This window comes from Lissotriton vulgaris, chromosome 4_1 (assembly GCF_964263255.1).
Source record: "Lissotriton vulgaris chromosome 4_1, aLisVul1.2, whole genome shotgun sequence".
Classification (NCBI taxonomy): Eukaryota; Metazoa; Chordata; class Amphibia; order Caudata; family Salamandridae; genus Lissotriton; species Lissotriton vulgaris.
In genome coordinates, this window is record NC_141691.1 from 480,113,037 (window position 1) to 480,131,801 (window position 18,765).

At 49.8% G+C, this 18,765-nt stretch overlaps 1 protein-coding gene across 2 annotated transcripts in view; it reads left to right on the top strand.

Moving 5' to 3' along the window:
* Window positions 1-18,765, top strand: part of CENPI (centromere protein I) — a 508,210-nt gene that overhangs the window by 346,799 nt on the left and 142,646 nt on the right. For both annotated transcript variants that reach the window (XM_086964635.1, XM_086964636.1), the window contains exons 13-14: window positions 7,931-8,045; window positions 8,140-8,204. In XM_086964635.1, coding sequence (XP_086820761.1) covers window positions 7,931-8,045; window positions 8,140-8,204 — 180 coding nt within the window. The remainder of the gene's footprint in view (window positions 1-7,930; window positions 8,046-8,139; window positions 8,205-18,765) is intronic.

Consider the following 18,765-nt stretch of genomic DNA (forward strand, 5'->3'; position numbering starts at 1 on the left):
ATTTCAGAGAGGCAGCTGTGGAGTTTATTTTTAGTTGTTTCTAATTTTTCGGATCTTTCATCCAAGGTCACCATCAGCTGCGTGTCGTCGGCGTATGAGCAAATGCCGATGCCCCACTTTCTTCCGATGTCGGCCAGGGATGATACGTAGGCATTAAAGAGAGTGGGGCTTAGGGAAGCCCCTTGTGGGACTCCACAGCCGATGGGGCGGGGTTCTGAATGGAATTGGCCCATATGCACTGCTTGGGTGCGGTTGCACAGGAAGGATTCAATCCATTGCAAAGCTGTGTCTTGTATACCTTTGCACCGGAGAATGTTCAGTAGGCATTTGTGCGACACTGTGTCGAACGCTGCCGACAGGTCCAACAGTATCAGAGCCACCGAACCCCCTTGGTCAGTGATACATCTGACACTGTCCGACACTGCCAGCAGCGTAGCCTCGGTGCTATTGTTGGATCTGAATCCAGTTTGGGTGGGGTCCAGAAGCGAGTTGTCCTCAAGATATTTGGATAACTGTGAGTTAACCATTTTCTCCAGTGCTTTGGAGAGGTAAGGGAGTTGTGAAATAGGCCTATAGTTCTCTGGGTTGAGAATATCGGCCCCAGCTTTCTTCAGGAGGGGGGTTACAGATGCGTGTTTCCAGCAATCTGGAAAGGACGCGGAGGTGAGAGATTGATTAAAAAGTTTGGTGATGATTGGGCATAGAGTCGGTGCAATTTCAGAGAATACAAAGTGTGGGCAGGGGTCTGCAGGGGAGCCAGATTTTATTGCTCTAAGGACTGTTAGTACTTCCTCTTCGGAGAGTGGTTGGAAGTTGGATAGGCGAGGGGAGTTGCCCAAGTCTATGCGATCGTTGTCGTTGTCGGATATAGATGGGCGTACGTCAGAGTTATCATAGGGGGGGACGGTGTGGGAGGGGGTGAAGGTTGAATACATTTTATTGATTTTTTTCAGAGAAGAAGGAGCTAATCCGTTCGCATGCTTCTGTTGAAGGGGTGAGATTTTGCGAGGTGCAGGATGGGTTGCTGAGCTCCTTCACAATTTTAAACAACTCTTTTGCCGAGTTGTGGTTTTCGTTGATTCGTTGCACGAAAAATGCCTTTTTTGCCTCTCGGATGGCAAGGATGTATTGTTTCCTTTTGGCAGTGTAGTTGGCTCTGGTTGTGGGGTTTTTCGCTTGTCTCCATTGGTGTTCTGTTTTTTGGCATTCCCTTTTAAGGCTCTTGAGGGAGGGGGTGTACCATTTTTCGTTAATGGTTGTTTTTTTCCTAACTTCTCGCAGGGGTGCAATTTTGTCCAATGTTTGGCGGATGCTGGTTTCTAGCCGGACGGCATTGTTACCAATAGGTTCGTTATCTGGTAGGGAGACATCTGTCTCGTGAAAATGATTTTGGAAATTGGAGTCTTTGATTAGTTTCCAGGCTCTGTTGGAGGTGAGGGGGGAGGATCTGATTTTCACGGGTTTGCCAGGAAGTTCAAGTAGGAATGAGAGCATGAAATGGTCAGACCATGACAGGGGGAGAGTTTCCTTGAGAGTGGTCGGCTCGATGTTCGTAAAAAGGAGATCCAGGGTGTGCCCTGCTATATGCGTAGGGCTATCGACCAGTTGTTTCAGTTGGAGGATTTCCATGTCGTATTTAAGCTGAGCGACTCCAGGGGCATTGGGGTTTTCATAATGGACATTAAAGTCTCCAATGATCATGTAGTTTTTGTGTTTTAGGCACAAAGGGAGTACTTGATTCAGGAGTTTCGCACTGAGGTTAATTTGTTGTCCAGGTGGATTATAGACGACTGCGCCCGCTAGCATGACATGATTCTCAACGAGAATTCTAAATGGTAGTAGCTCATGTTCAGGCTCCGCATTAGTTGTATCCGTTAGGCAAGTTAGGTGGTCCCTAAAAATTACGGCGACTCCGCCTCCTTTTTTCTTGCTTTGTCTGTTTTGTGTTATTATTTTATAATTGGGGGGGAGAGCGTTAGCTAGGTCCGGGGCACTGGCATCTGATAGCCACGTTTCGGTGACAAAAACCAGATCTGGCGTTTTGGAGGTTAAGATGTCCCATATGTCGAGTGCATGCTTGGTTAGTGATCTGGCATTAAAATATAGACATTTTAGTTCATGCTGGGGGTTGGTGGGGATCATGTGGAGATCCGTTGAGGATTGACCCAGGCTGGTCCAATGACAAGAACGGCATGAGATGGGACCGTAGTATAGACCTGGGCCGGTTTGGATGCAGTTTGTTGTTTCAATAGGTTTACGCAGGGCTAGTAGATCGATACGATTGTAGCGAATGATGGCTGCCTCAGGTGTACTGGAGCCTGTAGGGGGTATGGCCCCTGGTCCCGGTCGGTCGCGGACGGGCGCAGACGGGCTTGCCTTAGGCGCGCCTTCGGCGCGCAAAAGTCGCGCCCGCTGCGCTCGTCCGCTGCGCTTCCTACCAAGACACATACTTTATACCAGTGGGTGAGGAGGTTGGAGGGGGCGTGGCCAGCCGAGGGGGCGTGTCTCGCCTCGCCCTCGGGAATGGCGACTGAAGGGAAGAGGTCGTTGCAGCGAGAAGCGCTGTTCTAAGATGCCAAGATGCAGGTGAGAGTGGATGGCAGTTTAAAAGCACAGTGAATTATACACAAAATACAATTTTTTAAAAATCGTCCCTGCTCCCGGCTTTCCGCCTCAGGAGCCAATCAGCAATGCAGCGCCTAGGTTGGCGCGCGCTATTTGTTGTCGTGGCGGGGGGGCGTGGCCAGCCGAGGGGGCGTGTCTCGCCTCGCCCTCGGGAATGGCGACTGAAGGGAAGAGGTCGTTGCAGCGAGAAGCGCTGTTCTAAGATGCCAAGATGCAGGTGAGAGTGGATGGCAGTTTAAAAGCACAGTGAATTATACACAAAATACAATTTTTTAAAAATCGTCCCTGCTCCCGGCTTTCCGCCTCAGGAGCCAATCAGCAATGCAGCGCCTAGGTTGGCGCGCGCTATTTGTAGTCGTGGCGGGGGGGCGTGGCCAGCCGAGGGGGCGTGTCTCGCCTCGCCCTCGGGAATGGCGACTGAAGGGAAGAGGTCGTTGCAGCGAGAAGCGCTGTTCTAAGATGCCAAGATGCAGGTGAGAGTGGATGGCAGTTTAAAAGCACAGTGAATTATACACAAAATACAATTTTTTAAAAATCGTCCCTGCTCCCGGCTTTCCGCCTCAGGAGCCAATCAGCAATGCAGCGCCTAGGTTGGCGCGCGCTATTTGTAGTCGTGGCGGGGGGGCGTGGCCAGCCGAGGGGGCGTGTCTCGCCTCGCCCTCGGGAATGGCGACTGAAGGGAAGAGGTCGTTGCAGCGAGAAGCGCTGTTCTAAGATGCCAAGATGCAGGTGAGAGTGGATGGCAGTTTAAAAGCACAGTGAATTATACACAAAATACAATTTTTTAAAAATCGTCCCTGCTCCCGGCTTTCCGCCTCAGGAGCCAATCAGCAATGCAGCGCCTAGGTTGGCGTGCGCTATTTGTAGTCGTGGCGGGGGGGCGTGGCCAGCCGAGGGGGCGTGTCTCGCCTCGCCCTCGGGAATGGCGACTGAAGGGAAGAGGTCGTTGCAGCGAGAAGCGCTGTTCTAAGATGCCAAGATGCAGGTGAGAGTGGATGGCAGTTTAAAAGCACAGTGAATTATACACAAAATACAATTTTTTAAAAATCGTCCCTGCTCCCGGCTTTCCGCCTCAGGAGCCAATCAGCAATGCAGCGCCTAGGTTGGCGCGCGCTATTTGTAGTCGTGGCGGGGGGCGTGGCCAGCTGAGGGGGCGTGTCTCGCCTCGCCCTCGGGAATGGCGACTGAAGGGAAGAGGTCGTTGCAGCGAGAAGCGCTGTTCTAAGATGCCAAGATGCAGGTGAGAGTGGATGGCAGTTTAAAAGCACAGTGAATTATACACAAAATACAATTTTTTAAAAATCGTCCCTGCTCCCGGCTTTCCGCCTCAGGAGCCAATCAGCAATGCAGCGCCTAGGTTGGCGCGCGCTATTTGTAGTCGTGGCGGGGGGCGTGGCCAGCCGAGGGGGCGTGTCTCGCCTCGCCCTCGGGAATGGCGACTGAAGGGAAGAGGTCGTTGCAGCGAGAAGCGCTGTTCTAAGATGCCAAGATGCAGGTGAGAGTGGATGGCAGTTTAAAAGCACAGTGAATTATACACAAAATAAAATTTTTTAAAAATCGTCCCTGCTCCCGGCTTTCCGCCTCAGGAGCCAATCAGCCAATCAGACTGAGTCTTCTTATCAGTAAATGTTGGTTCGGCTACCTCACAGTACGCAAGTAAACTTTGAAACCATCAGAGCTATATGTGCTGTCGACCACCTCAAACATGACCACTCTTAGTCCCAAGGAATTCCAGGAAACAGAGCTAACCCATTCGTTTGTCACTTTTACATACCCAGGGTTTCACGAAGAGAAGAGGCAATAAAATCATTTCAAATGTTTATTGAAAAGATCTAATCCAAGCAAACATGAACTGTGATTATTAGACAGATAAGCTACATCATTGTTGCAAGCATTATTAGAATAGTGAAAAACACAAGCAATTCAACCATGTTAATTGTTCCTAATTACTCATATCTATGACTAACACCCCCACTCTAGCGAGATCGTTGTGGGAGTTCACTACTGCCAGACCCAGTTTGAATGATCTGTTCCCATTCCTCTGTGTAATGTCTCGGGAAGCTGGCCTGCATTTACGAATGAACTCAGTCTCCGTGTGCAAGCCTTTTTCACATAGGTTTGCTTGTAATCCTTATAACACTACCTATAATCTTTGTCCACAGTCTTTCAAGAATACGCAATTAATGCTTAATCATACCCAACTTGTGTCCCATTTGTGGTCTGATCTGGTATTCATTTGAATAGGTATAGGGCACCACAACACAGGCTTTTCCTTGAATTAGATCAGTTTACCAGAAGACATTGCAGAGAGCTGTAAAGTGTCCCTTGTTACCTATAGTCTCTTTACCAAGGCCAAAATAAACCTTTGTTCAGCGATTCATTTACAATTCTTTCATGTTAGTTTGGCTAAGCCATTTCATGCCCTTTTGCAACTAAACTATTTTCCTTCAATATAAGCCTGTTAAGTGTTTACCTATTTTTCATGTCATTGTTTTAATTCTGACAACCTGTACTTTTTGTTTTTAACAAACTTTATTGCATTTTAGTTATATTATACATATGCAATTCATAAGTGGATCATGACAATTTACAAAATAGAACAGGGTGTTGCCATTTAGTCTTATCAAACTAAGCAACGTGAATTATAGGGTGTATATTCATTAAATGCAATTCAGTCCATCCCTTCCAACCCCTTGTAACTAGACGTCGTCACCCATAATCTGATCTTTGAATAGGGAGAAATGCATGTTGAGAATTATAAGTCTGTGTGCACCTTGGTGGGAAGAGCTCAGTGTCGCTCATGTTGCTGTAAGATCTGCTGTGGGGCTAGGTACTGTCCATATCGGTGCATGTGTGCTGGAGGATGGCGGGCCATGGCATAAGTGGTGTGAGGTTGGTGGATGAGGATCATTGACGTTGTGCCAAGCCTGGGCTCAGCGAGTCACCGTTCTTAGCTCGTCCTCCGACATGTCTGTACAATTCTAATAATGTATCCCATTCCAACGATGTGTGTCTTTTGTGCAAGCCTCTATATTCCTCCCGGCGTAAGGCTACACTTTTGGCTAGACCCCAGTGTGACATCTCCTCCTGCCATTGAACAACCGGGGAACCCAGTGAGGACTTCTAGTGTCTTATCAGTTGCTTTGCCAACAGCAAAGACAAATCTGTGAATCGTGTCGGTAACCTGGAGCGTTTGGGTCTAGAGTATAATCCTAAAATAGTGTTCTGGTGTGTGCCAGTGGTACAGGGCAGACAGCTCCGATAGAGCTACCTTTACACTGGCCTAATATGCTGATAGAGAGGGTCACACCCATAATGTGTGCATAAGGTCTGCGTCCAAAGCATGGCATCAAGGGCAAGTTGAGGAAGCTGCGGAGAACACTTTGCTGATCCTGTGTAGTGTGAGATAGGCTATATTTAATCTAGAGAATTTGATACATTTAAATCTAGAGGTACGCAAGATCTTCTTGGGGTATTCCAGTAAAAAGTTACATTCCCTGTCAGATTTTTCTCGTTGAAGTCTGCCTCCCACTTGGCCTTTAGGGCAACTAGGATGTGGGGGGCTTTGGGGGTGTCATGAGGTGTGCCCAATGTCCCCGATAAAGCCAGTGAATTTGGTGTCTACCATGGTTTGTAGTGCTTTAAGTAGCTCATATGTTTCTGGTTCTTTCCCATCTGGTGCCGAGTGCTGGCGAAGAATGCCTGCATACGTAAAAAACAGTGTTTCTGCTAGTCCATGAGTGTGCACAAAATTGGAATGTGGCATTAGTGTGCCATCTGCCAACTCGCAGTCCATACCCCCTCCCATTCCCAAGGGCGCAGTTTTCTTGCTTTTCCGTTTGCTTGAAGCTGTGGGGAGGCCACACAGGGTTATACTCAATGCGTAGGGTGCCGAGAATGCGGAGTAGCCCAACGCTGCCTTTCAATAGTCGAGGGCTATGCACAATAAGAGAACCCAATGGGGGCGAGGTGGAAATTGGATATTTCAATTTGTGTAGCTGCCCCCGGCTGATCAGGTCTGCTGTGTAACTTATTTCTGTTAGGTTACGCCCAGCCAGCCAATAGGATAAGCATTGTACTTCTCCAGCTATGCAATAGACCTTAAAGTCCGGGCCACCTATGCTGCCTCTATACTTTGGCAATTTAAGTTTAGCTCGGTTCACCGTGCGGACACTGTCATCCCATCTCAATTCTAACAACAAGCCGGATAATGTGACAACCTAGTAATTGACTTATATGAAAGGGAGTAGTTTGATCTCTTTGAAGCTATAACGCCAACTTTGGTCACCAGACCTTGGTTTCTCGCTGGAAGCCAACTGCCTCACTATGTTCTGCAGACAAGTCTCATGATGAACAAGCTCCATTTCAGTTACTGATGTCATCACTTTTGACCAATTGAATGTAATCTTAGTTGAAAGACCTCATCAGCACTTAACGTCTGTGTGTTTGATCTTTAGACCTTAGTCTAGCCTACTCCAAGGAGTTTACTTCCAGAATGTGTAGCATTTTGGAATGGATTACTTATGTTATATAATGAAGTAGACATTGGAAAAGTTCAGAGGGGAGAGTAGAGCAGAAGGCTACGTTTAGGTTGCAATGAATACCTCTGTCGGTGGCGATGGAATGGTGGAATAGAAGGCAGATTCATGCACCAGCTTCATTCACAGGACAAGTGTTTTACTGTCATTTGATTGCATTGTTTTGAAATGATTACTTAAAATATTCTCCTCTAGCTGTAAGAAGTAAACATTTCTCATTTGCTGTCACTTCTTTGCTTCACTGGAATTAGGGTGATGGACAGTTTATAACTGCATTTCCTTAGCCCTCATGGCATAAATTGGTTCTAAAAATGTATGTTATAAGGTGAAACTTTCAGTAAAGTCACCCCATTTCCACTGAAAAAGTATGGATTCCTCATAAAGCAGAGATTATAGGCTATGAGGGTAATTGGGGGTTTGGTGAGGAACACGGTTTTGGCCATAGACACTTCATGCAATCCACGCTCCCCATGGTACGGATCCTGCTGTGGACCTTTATCCTCATGGTTTCCTTGGATATTGCCTCCATAGATAAAATCCAATTAAGGTTTTCCCAAGAGGAACCTTTGGTAATATGTGGAAGGTGTGAAGAGAGCTAGAAGCGATGATGTGCTAAAAACAGGGGGCTTTTTGTCTGAGTAAAGCGAAAAGCGAACAAGGGACTCAAAGTGCTGCAGCAGGCGTAAAGATATGCAGACAATCCCATGTTCAGCCCTGAAAGACCGTTTCTTGTCGCCTTTGTTTCATACTGACTGTTTGTATTGCAGGAAGGATTTTCAAACTGTGAAGAATTTGTGTACAAGTGTCTTCCACACTGGAATGGCTGCTACAGGTTGCAAATACTCAAACTCATGAAGTGGATACCTCTCCCTTCTTTCTCAGGTACGCTGTATTGTGCCTTGGTATATTTGGCCTGCCTTTACTGGACAAAGTTGATGCTTCGTAAACAAATGAATGTCTCTGTTTTGATTTTCAGAAATGGACTCTCTTCTTTATGAACCACTGGGACAGCATTTCTTCTTGTCATCGGTTTATTTCCAGGTACAGTAAATGTAACAGTTTTGTGAATGGTTTGTAAACCTTGGTGTACAACAAAATGCTGGATGAGTAACGTTTATTGAAGAATCGAAATTTGCCTAGCTTACGTAACGGTAAGTTTCAATTCTATTAAGGACACGGAGGCGAGGCTTATGCTGTATCTTCCTTCGCTTTATTAACATAGACTCCACAGCAGCTTAGGAAAAGATATAATAAGAACAAAAAATGCTTTAAACATAAAGCATTGATGTAATGTTCAACAAATCAACAACTCCCAAGAGTCTCTTTGCACAACAATAGTCCATAGTCCTTCTACTCTGTCCATCATCACTATATAACCGGACTTCTCATCATCTTCCTCCTCTTTCTTCGCGCAGATCACGCTTGAGCCTCATTGGTCCTGTTTAGCCCCGTCGTTGCCTGTCGAAAAAGGAACAGCATCAGCGAGGTGGTCTAGGAATGCGACAACAAGGCGAGGAGCATTCAGTGATTAATACAGTACTGACAATGTAAAGGAAAACGCTTTACTTATTGCCATACGGGTGGGTAGAGACACCACTGTAGCCTGGGTGGGATAATCCTCGCCTCCGTGTCCTTAATAGAATTGAAACTTACCGTTACGTAAGCTAGGCAAATTTCGATTCTATGTCAGGACCGGAGGCTTCAGATTATGCTAGTTTAAAGCTTACTTACCACCAACTGGGCCAAATCCACCACCGGCTTAAAATAAAACCTCTTGAAGGTGGAATCCGAGGACCAATCCGCCGCTCGCATTAGGTCCTCCAGACGAGCACCCACCGAGAATGCCTTAGAGGCCATGGCCCCCCTGGCGGAGTGTGCTCCAAAGAGAGAAGTATTGATGCCCGCTTCTTGCATGACCCACCGCACCCACCGAGCAATAGTGGGGGAGGAGACAGCTTTGTGTGGCTTCCGCAGGGCAATCAACAACTGACACTCGCCCGGAGGGCGCAGATCCAAGGTCAGGTCCTCATATGCTTTGAGGCATTGCACGACACACAACTTAGGAGTGTCAAGAAAAGCTGGATATGAAATAGAACGCGACGACGTTTTCGTGCGTCGGCCTACCGTAAAAATAACCCCATCCGGGGAAAAGATGCGCGCAGAGACATCCAGCGCGCGCACGTCAGAGACGCGCCTACAAGAAACCAGACATAACAACATGGCTAACTTCGCCGACAGCTCTTTAAGAGACAGATAGGAAATGGTCGGCCATGACAGGAACAAATTCAGAACCAAATTGACGTCCCAAAGGACGGAGTACCTGGGTTCCGGAGGCAGCGCGAGGCGGATAGCTCGCAGAAGCCGGCACACAAAAGGATGTTCCCCTACTGGATGGCCATCGATGTTGTCATGGCCAGCCGAAATCGCCGATCGAATAGCATTGATCGTCCTATACGCTAGGCCCTTGTCGGCCAAATGCGCCAGGAAATTCAGCGACCAAGGGATCCAGATCCCTTTGTAAACACCAACGCATCCACTTAAGCCAAGCGGATCTGTAATGCTTCTTCGTACTATCGGCCCATGCTTTGGAGAGCAAGTGCTCAGCCGACCCCGAAAGGCCCGGGAGCGACCAGCGTCTCCTGAGAGCCTCCACGCCACGAGGCGGAGAGAGTTCTGTATGACGAGGGGATGCGGTTCCTTATCCGGATCTGTCGGGAGCAGAGGAAACAGGGGGAGTAGGATTGGAAAATCCCAAGAAAGTTCCAGAAGAACCGGAAACCACACTTGAGACCTCCAGAGTGGTGTAACCAACACCAGCTCCGCTCCCTGGCGGCGTATTTGGGCCGCCGCTCGCATTATCATGGAGAACGGGGGAAACGCGAACGGTTGTTCCCGACTCCAATCCTGCAAGAACACGTCCGTGGCCTCCGCTAGAGGGTCCGGCCTCCAGCTGAAGAAACGCGGCAGCTGGTGGTCGAGACGGGACGCAAAGAGGTCCACCGAGAAGGGACCCCAGAGGGTGTGCAGCCACCGGAAAACCTCCGGATCCAGTTTCCACTGGCTGGCGTCCCTGAGATGTCTGGAGTGCCAATCCGCCACTTGATTGCACTGACCCGGCAGATACTCCGCCGTCACCGCAATGTGACGGGACAGGCAATAATCCCAGAAGTCCTTCGCCAAGTCCGCCAAGGCGCGGGACCGAGGACCTGCTAGATGGTTCACATAACGGACCGCCGAAATATTGTCCATCCGTAACAGGACACAAGCTTTGACCGAATCCTTGGTCCAACAACTAACCGCGAAGGAGCCCGCAAGGAGCTCCAAACAATTGATATGCAATTGTTGTTCTTCTGAAGACCAGGCGCCGCCGGTGGAAAAATCCCCGCACCGGGCGCCCCAGCCGGACCTGCTGGCGTCGGACTCTATGATCAGGTCCGGAGCCGAACCGAGGATCGCCCGACCATTCCATGCCTCCATGTGAGACAGCCACCATGACATTTCCTCCTTCACTTCGTCCGTGAGGGGAACCCACTGGTCGTAACTCATCCCACGGCGCAGATGTTGCGCCTTCAGGCGTTGGAGAGCCCTGTAGTGCAGCGGGCCTGGGAAAATCGCCTGGATGGAGGACGAGAGAAGACCCACCACCTTGGCGATATGTCGCAGGGACGTGCGATCTCTCGCGATCGTCTGCCGAAGCAGGTGTCGTATCTTTGCGACCTTCCGACCCGGCAGGCTCAAGACCGCCTGTACCGAGTCCACCACGAAACCTAAAAAGGTGATCTGCGGAGTGGGAACCAAAACCGACTTAGAGCCGTTGAACACGAACCCCAGTCTCTGGAGCAGGCCGACAGCTTGCCGCAGCTGGCCCGCCAGCACCTCTGGGCACTGCCCCATGAGGAGGATATCGTCCAAGTACACTAGCATACGGACCCCTTGACTTCTGAGAAACTCCACCACCGGGTGGAGGACTTTCGTGAAGCACCACGGGCCGAAGAAAGACCGAACGGCAGAGCGGTGAATTCGAACACCCTGTCGTCCCACAGGAATTGTAGGAAACGACGATGAGGGGAGTGGATGGGGACGACCAGGTATGCGTCCTTGAGATCTAGTCTCACCATCCAATCCCGAGGGAGGAGCACGTCTCGAAGGAGGTGGATCCCCTCCATCTTGAAGTGACGGTAGACCAACCACCCATTGAACTCTTTGAGATTGATCACAGGTCTTTTGCCCCCATCCGTCTTGTCCACTAAAAAGACGTTGCTGAGGAACCCATGCGGGTGGCGCGTTGATAGACGGATGGCTCCCTTGCGCAGCAAGTCCGAGATCTCCCCGTCTATCAATCGCGCGTCTGACTCTGAAAAACTCATCGGGCGCGGGCCTCGCTTGAGTGGGCTGGTCGTAAAACTCGATATGGAAACCTCGTACAGTCTGCAAAACCCAAGCGTCGGCAGTGAGCAATTCCCACTCCCCGTAAAAGCTTGCCAGCCGCCCCCCAATTGGAACCTGATCCAAACAAAGTACATTTACCGGGGGCATTGCCTTGTCCGGAGTTCTTCTTGAACCCTCTGCCACCGAAGCGCTGTCCCCTGGTGGGGTAGAAGTTGGTATAGTTGGCAGAGGTCTGGTATTGACCTCTTCCGGAGCCTTGTCCTTTGTTGTTGGTCTGCTGACCACGGCCGATCGCGCGGCCCCTACCGCGACCGGCCCCTCCAGAGAAACGCTGGTGGAACACTCTCTTGATGCTAGACTGGGCCTTATCCAGCGACGTGAACGTATTCACAAACTTGCCCAGCTCCCTGATGAAGGGCTCGCCGAAGAGGCCTCCTTGGGCCACAGCACCCGCCTCCGACGAGGCCAGGTCCCCCAACTTGGGGTCCAGCTTGATTAGGAGCGAACGCCGCCTCTCAGTGGACAGGGCACAGTTGGCCATGTCGAGGATCTTCGTGGCGGGCCCGACCGCGTCTAACAATTTGTCCTGGCAGGCCCGCCAGGACCGGTCAATCCCTTTCCTGGGGTCCTTCATAAACTTTGCCAAGAAGGTGGCCATCTTGGGATCCAATTCCGGGGTCATGGCCACTTTCCCTTCCCAAGTTGGCCGAGGACACTCCCCACGTAGGCAACCCCTCGCTTCCTTCTCCAGGGGCTTGCGCAGTCTGCCCGCGACAAATTTCGCCACCGTCTCCCCCGGTGCCCAGGCCGCGGAGCGGGGGTGGACTATCTCGTCCGGGTCCAGCATGCCCGACTCATCCCGGGGCATCTCCTTGGCAGAGGGTGCCGGAAGCCAAGATCGGGTTGACTCCCCGTCGACATCCGAGTCCGGACAGTCGTAGATTGGGGAGGCGGGGGCCGTAGACACGTCCCCCGAAGCACTAGGGTCCACCAAGGGCGCAGGGGGCACCGCTGTCGCCTTAGCCAGGAAGGCGTCTCAAAGACGCTCAAAAGCGCCCCTGTCCACACCTTGGGCCTCCGATGACGGCCCCTCCTTACAAGGCCTCTTCGGGGCGGGTGGGAACCCGCCGGACGTCCCCGGGAGCTCGGGGGACGGAGGCACATGCGCCGCTGCCAGCTTCGCGCACTCTTCCACGATGCGGGCGGAAATGCGGTCTTCCATGGGGCCTACCACCTCCGTCACGCAGCGGTAGATGGAATTGTCCACCGCCTGGTAGAACTCGTCGTCCTGCAGATAGGGGCAGGGTTCCTCCTCGTATTCCCATTCCATCTCGGAACCAAGGGCAAATGCGGGGCACCCAAGAGGGCGGCAACCGAGAAAGATCTCGAATGTGGGCAGGCCAAGCGGCTGCGATCACGTTTTGGGCCAACTGACGTGGCAGGTGGGCTGCACCAACCCCCAAGCGCGCAGACCCTCCTCGCCGGGACCGGGTCGTCGCACCCCTCAAGCGCGCTAGGCCACACTTCGGATAAAGAGGTGCATAAAGGACACCCGAAGGTGATTCACGCGGTCCGAGCCGCTATACGGACCCCAGCGGGGCGTCAAGAGTAGGAAATTACAGACCCGGGGCACCAGGTGTCAGAGGGGTACGCGAGGGCTGGCTCCTGCGCAAGCAGACTCCACGGCGCGGCTCCTGGCACTGCGGAGGCGCGCCGAAGGGTCGGCGAGACGTCAGGCCGCCCCCTGGCGGTCTATGTACACACCGCACACAGGTGGGAAATAAGTCGCGTAGGAACGAAGAACGTTCCCGCAACCGGGGACTCTGTAAGGGAATAAACCATGCAATGAGTCCCCCAACGATCGTACACAATACAACCAATCACATTGAAAAAGGGAAAAATAGGAAAAGCACTTATCTGGCTGCGGGAGCAGCGAAGAAAGAGGAGGAAGATGATGAGAAGTCCGGTTATATAGTGATGATGGACAGAGTAGAAGGACTATGGACTATTGTTGTGCAAAGAGACTCTTGGGAGTTGTTGTTCATTTGTTGAACATTACGTCAATGCTTTATGTTTAAAGCATTTTTTGTTCTTATTATATCTTTTCCTAAGCTGCTGTGGAGTCTTTATGTTAATAAAGCGAAGGAAGATACAGCATAATCTGAAGCCTCCGGTCCTGACATAGAAAATAATGTGTAATTGCTCAAATCACTGAAAGACTGCTCTTTCCATAGAATTGTATAGCACAATCCTACTTTTATCTTCCCGGTGATGTCGCACAGATAACATTAGCTGGATGGTGTATTAAGGTCATTTTTATTAAAAACTAAAAAATTTTTGTAAGGCGCATGCCGTGGGATATTTGAGAATTTATCCGGCTACTGTATGTAACTTTCAAAGTGCATTTTACTGACTACTCTCTTAAAAACACCATTTTATTTGGGATGTAAATGTTTGTGTACTATGACTTTCAAGCCATTTGTACTTTTTGCATCAAGTTCTGCTAATCTGGTGTCTGCATACTGTGTACTATAAAAGTAAATGTTCTTAATGGCATATCCACCATTTTTCCCCAACATCTTTTGGACTTTCATGTGAAATCTTTTTGCCACATGTCACACTTTAACTCTCCACAAGACTGGTGGTGTGGTGTTGAGAGGTCTCTATTTGGGGCAAAGTCTTATTAAGCCGCTGTAGGAGAGTGGAGTATTATGTGATGATGCTGGTTAGGCCTCACCATGTAATACTAACACTATACCCGAAAGATGTGTCCTTGGATTCACAAATCCTTAGCTCATTCCTGGTAGTGTGGTAAAGAGCAGTCAGGCTTTACTAGAGGAACATATGTTACGATTTTTAGAGTACCAAAATGGACAAGAAGTATTTGACATGACTCAAAGGATATCTGACACCAATTTATAAAAATTAAGCAGATGTTTATATAAATTTAGACACCAAAACGAACACAATTGGATGCATATAACTGGAGGTATGGATTTTAGAAGAAATCCCAAATCTCTGCAATTCCATACTGTATATATTACCATTGCATGCAATAACAAGCATTTGCAATGCAATAGGTCTCGCATTAGGAAAGTTTGCTCTATTGGTATTGTAAATGACAAATTTTGTATTGTGTTGGTTTTGAAAATAGCTAACTTAATAGCTTTGTTATTTACAATGCCAATAGTTTTAACTTTCGCAAATATGACACTTATAGAATTTGTAATGCAATATGTGTTGTATTTACATGACTTAGATTTATTGATATTACAAATAACAATGGCTTTTAATTTTTTTAATAATTACTACTTAAAAGTTATTGTAATTTATAATGGCAATAGCTTAAACTTTTGTACATAACTTTTGTGAAGATTATGTTCAGTGCATTTTATTGTGACGAAAATTTCAAGAACATAAGTGAAATATAAAAAAAAAATTGTGACATTTGTAATAAAGCTTCAAACATTGAGAGAACATATTTGAACCAGTTGTTGAATGATTGCACAGTTGATACTGTTGTGGTGCTGAGTGATGTTGTGGTGGCGACAAGTGATGCTGTGGCATTCAGTGGTGCTGTGGTAGCGCATAGTGATGTGGTAGCGCATACTGATGGTGTGGTGCCCTTGAGTGAGGCTGTGGTGGTGCTGAGTGATGCTGTGAGGCGATAGAGTGAGGGAGGGCGATAGAGTGAGGGAGGGCGATAGAGTGAGGGAGGGCGATAGAGTGAGGGAGGGCGATAGAGTGAGGGAGGGCGATAGAGTGAGGGAGGGCGATAGAGTGAGGGAGGGCGATAGAGTGAGGGAGGGCGATAGAGTGAGGGAGGGCGATAGAGTGAGGGAGGGCGATAGAGTGAGGGAGGGCGATAGAGTGAGGGAGGGCGATAGAGTGAGGGAGGGCGATAGAGTGAGGGAGGGCGATAGAGTGAGGGAGGGCGATAGAGTGAGGGAGGGCGATAGAGTGAGGGAGGGCGATAGTGAGGGAGGGCGATAGTGAGGGAGGGCGATAGTGAGGGAGGGCGATAGTGAGGGAGGACGATAGTGAGGGAGGGCGATAGTGAGGGAGGGCGATAGTGAGGGAGGGCGATAGTGAGGGAGGGCGATAGTGAGGGAGGGCGATAGTGAGGGAGGGCGATAGAGTGAGTGAGGGAGGGCGATAGAGAGAGTGAGGGAGGGCGATAGAGAGAGTGAGGGAGGGCGATAGAGTGAGGGAGGGCGATAGAGAGAGTGAGGGAGGGCGATAGAGAGAGTGAGGGCGATAGAGTGAGGGAGGGCGATAGAGTGAGGGAGGGCGATAGAGTGAGGGAGGGCGATAGAGTGAGGGAGGGCGATAGAGTGAGGCAGGGCGATAGAGTGAGGCAGGGCGATAGAGTGAGGCAGGGCGATAGAGTGAGGCAGGGCGATAGAGTGAGGCAGGGCGATAGAGTGAGGGAGGGCGATAGAGTGAGGGAGGGCGATAGAGTGAGGGAGGGCGATAGAGTGAGGGAGGGCGATAGAGTGAGGGAGGGCGATAGAGTGAGGGAGGGCGATAGAGTGAGGGAGGGCGATAGAGTGAGGGAGGGCGATAGAGAGAGTGAGGGAGGGCGATAGAGAGAGTGAGGGAGGGCGATAGAGAGAGTGAGGGAGGGCGATAGAGAGAGTGAGGGAGGGCGATAGAGAGAGTGAGGGAGGGCGATAGAGAGAGTGAGGGAGGGCGATAGAGAGAGTGAGGGAGGGCGATAGAGAGAGTGAGGGAGGGCGATAGAGAGAGTGAGGGAGGGCGATAGAGAGAGTGAGGGAGGGCGATAGAGAGAGTGAGGGAGGGCGATAGAGAGAGTGAGGGAGGGCGATAGAGAGAGTGAGGGAGGGCGATAGAGAGAGTGAGGGAGGGCGATAGAGAGAGTGAGGGAGGGCGATAGAGAGAGTGAGGGAGGGCGATAGAGAGAGTGAGGGAGGGCGATAGAGAGAGTGAGGGAGGGCGATAGAGAGAGTGAGGGAGGGCGATAGAGAGAGTGAGGGAGGGCGATAGTGAGGGAGGGCGATAGTGAGAGGGAGTGAGAGGGCGGGAGGGCGAGAGAGTGAGAGTGAGGGAGGGCGAGAGAGTGAGGGAGGGCGAGAGAGTGAGGGAAGGCGATAGAGTGAGGGAAGGCGATAGAGTGAGGGAGGGCGATAGAGTGAGGGAGGGCGATAGAGTGAGGGAGGGCGATAGAGTGAGGGAGGGCGATAGAGTGAGGGAGGGCGATAGAGTGAGGGAGGGCGATAGAGTGAGGGAGGGCGATAGAGTGAGGGAGGGCGATAGAGTGAGGGAGGGCGATAGAGTGAGGGAGGGCGATAGAGTGAGGGAGGGCGATAGAGTGAGGGAGGGCGATAGAGTGAGGGAGGGCGATAGTGAGGGAGGGCGATAGTGAGGGAGGGCGATAGTGAGGGAGGGCGATAGAGAGAGGGAGTGAGAGGGCGGGAGGGCGAGAGAGTGAGAGTGAGGGAGGGCGAGAGAGAGAGTGAGAGAGAGAGGGAGGGCGAGAGAGCGAGAGAGAGGGAGGGCGAGAGAGAGAGGGAGGGCGATAGAGAGTTGGGAGGTCCTAGAGATAAGGGTGTAGAGAGGGAGGGGGGTGTAGAGAGGGAGGGAGGGAGGGGGTGTAGAGAGAGTTAAGGAGGTCCTTTATCTCAGATGACTATTCATCACACTTCCTTAACTCTCCCAAGAAAACGCAAGAATATATCTTCACATTACCATACATTGAAAACATCTTAAAGTATGTGCTTGCAACAAAGTGTAAACCAATCAGTGGCCTGTTCGCTCACACTATAGATTTTACGTTTATTCTCCTTGCCTGCGACCAGATGTCTGTTATAAGAAGGTGTTTGATAAAGCCTTGCAGTGATCTAATGGACAACAATCTCTGGCATTGTGCGTAGGGGGTCGGGTAGCGGATTCCGGATCAAAAGCAGCTGGGGTGTTGTGTGTAAACAACAAGCTTTCATCATTGCGCGGAGGGGACCGGGGGAACGGATTCCTTTGAAGTGTGAGTGTGGAGAGAGGCTAACAGGCTACCAAATGGTGTTGGATTTGCACACGCCTGCATACATGCCGAGGCACTGATACTCTGGAAATAGTTGGGGATAATGAAAGGAGATAAGCTCTAACTATCCTGGGAACTAAAAGCTGCAGAAGCATCCTTCATCCATAACTTCCAGGAAAGAAGTTGAGTTGGAACTCCGCAATACATAATAATTAGTAAGAGAAAGACCTGCAGAATTGGAAGTAGAATGCGGAAGTATAATAGATGGTAACAATACATGCACAACAGTATGATTCTTAGGAAGGTGCTACCTGAAATCATGGTGTATAGTGCGTAGGGATCTTAAACTTTTAGGCCAATGAACAAACTTTGAAATGCTAGATTATGTCAGTGAAATAACCCAGGCCAAGGGTGGGGCTCACAGGGTGGGGGTAAGGTTTCTCGTGGATACTTTGCATCATTAAAAATGTTCGTTTTTGTAATACTAAGCTACTTAATGCTTTGTATGTCACTACCCAATAATGCAATCTATCATGTGGAACACAATGCCCATGTGCTGTCAATTGGCTGTGGGTCGTCTCCACAGCACAGTGGATGTTCTGATCAAAACAAAGTAATACTATTTTCAGTGGAAAGTATTAAATGGTGTACCATGTCTCATAAATCTGTCATTCTGTAGTAGGGGATCTCTGTGTATAGTCATAATCTAGTGAATAGTCCCGCCCATGTGCGTGGACCCCGGCAATCAAAAATAATCTCTTAAGTTGTCAAATCATGCAGAAACTGCAAAGACACTTAAGAGAGAATTTAAAGACAAATAATGCAGCCTATATCCACAGGCTACACTGCCCAGTACTTCAACTAGAATTTCCACCAAATAACACCACACATAATACAGCCAGCCCAGTTTCTACCATAGAGAAACTTGCCTCCACCATTAAAAGACTATGGTAAGATAAAGAGGAAGGCATGGACAGACAAGCCCCATAGGCTGCCATTATGTGGCTTAAATAGGATACTGTGCCTTTAAGAGAGCCTTCTAGAACTTTCTCCCAGTATCCCAGAATGCATAGCAGGTCCCTCTACTTTCAGTTCTTTTTTCCGGCTCCTGCTTACAGGACCCTGGCATTGAGCGCTCCCTTGTTTCAAGGGTTTATTGGATATTTTGGCACTTTTGTGTTTTAAAAGTGTTTCAGTTTACTTTCTTGGTGTTCT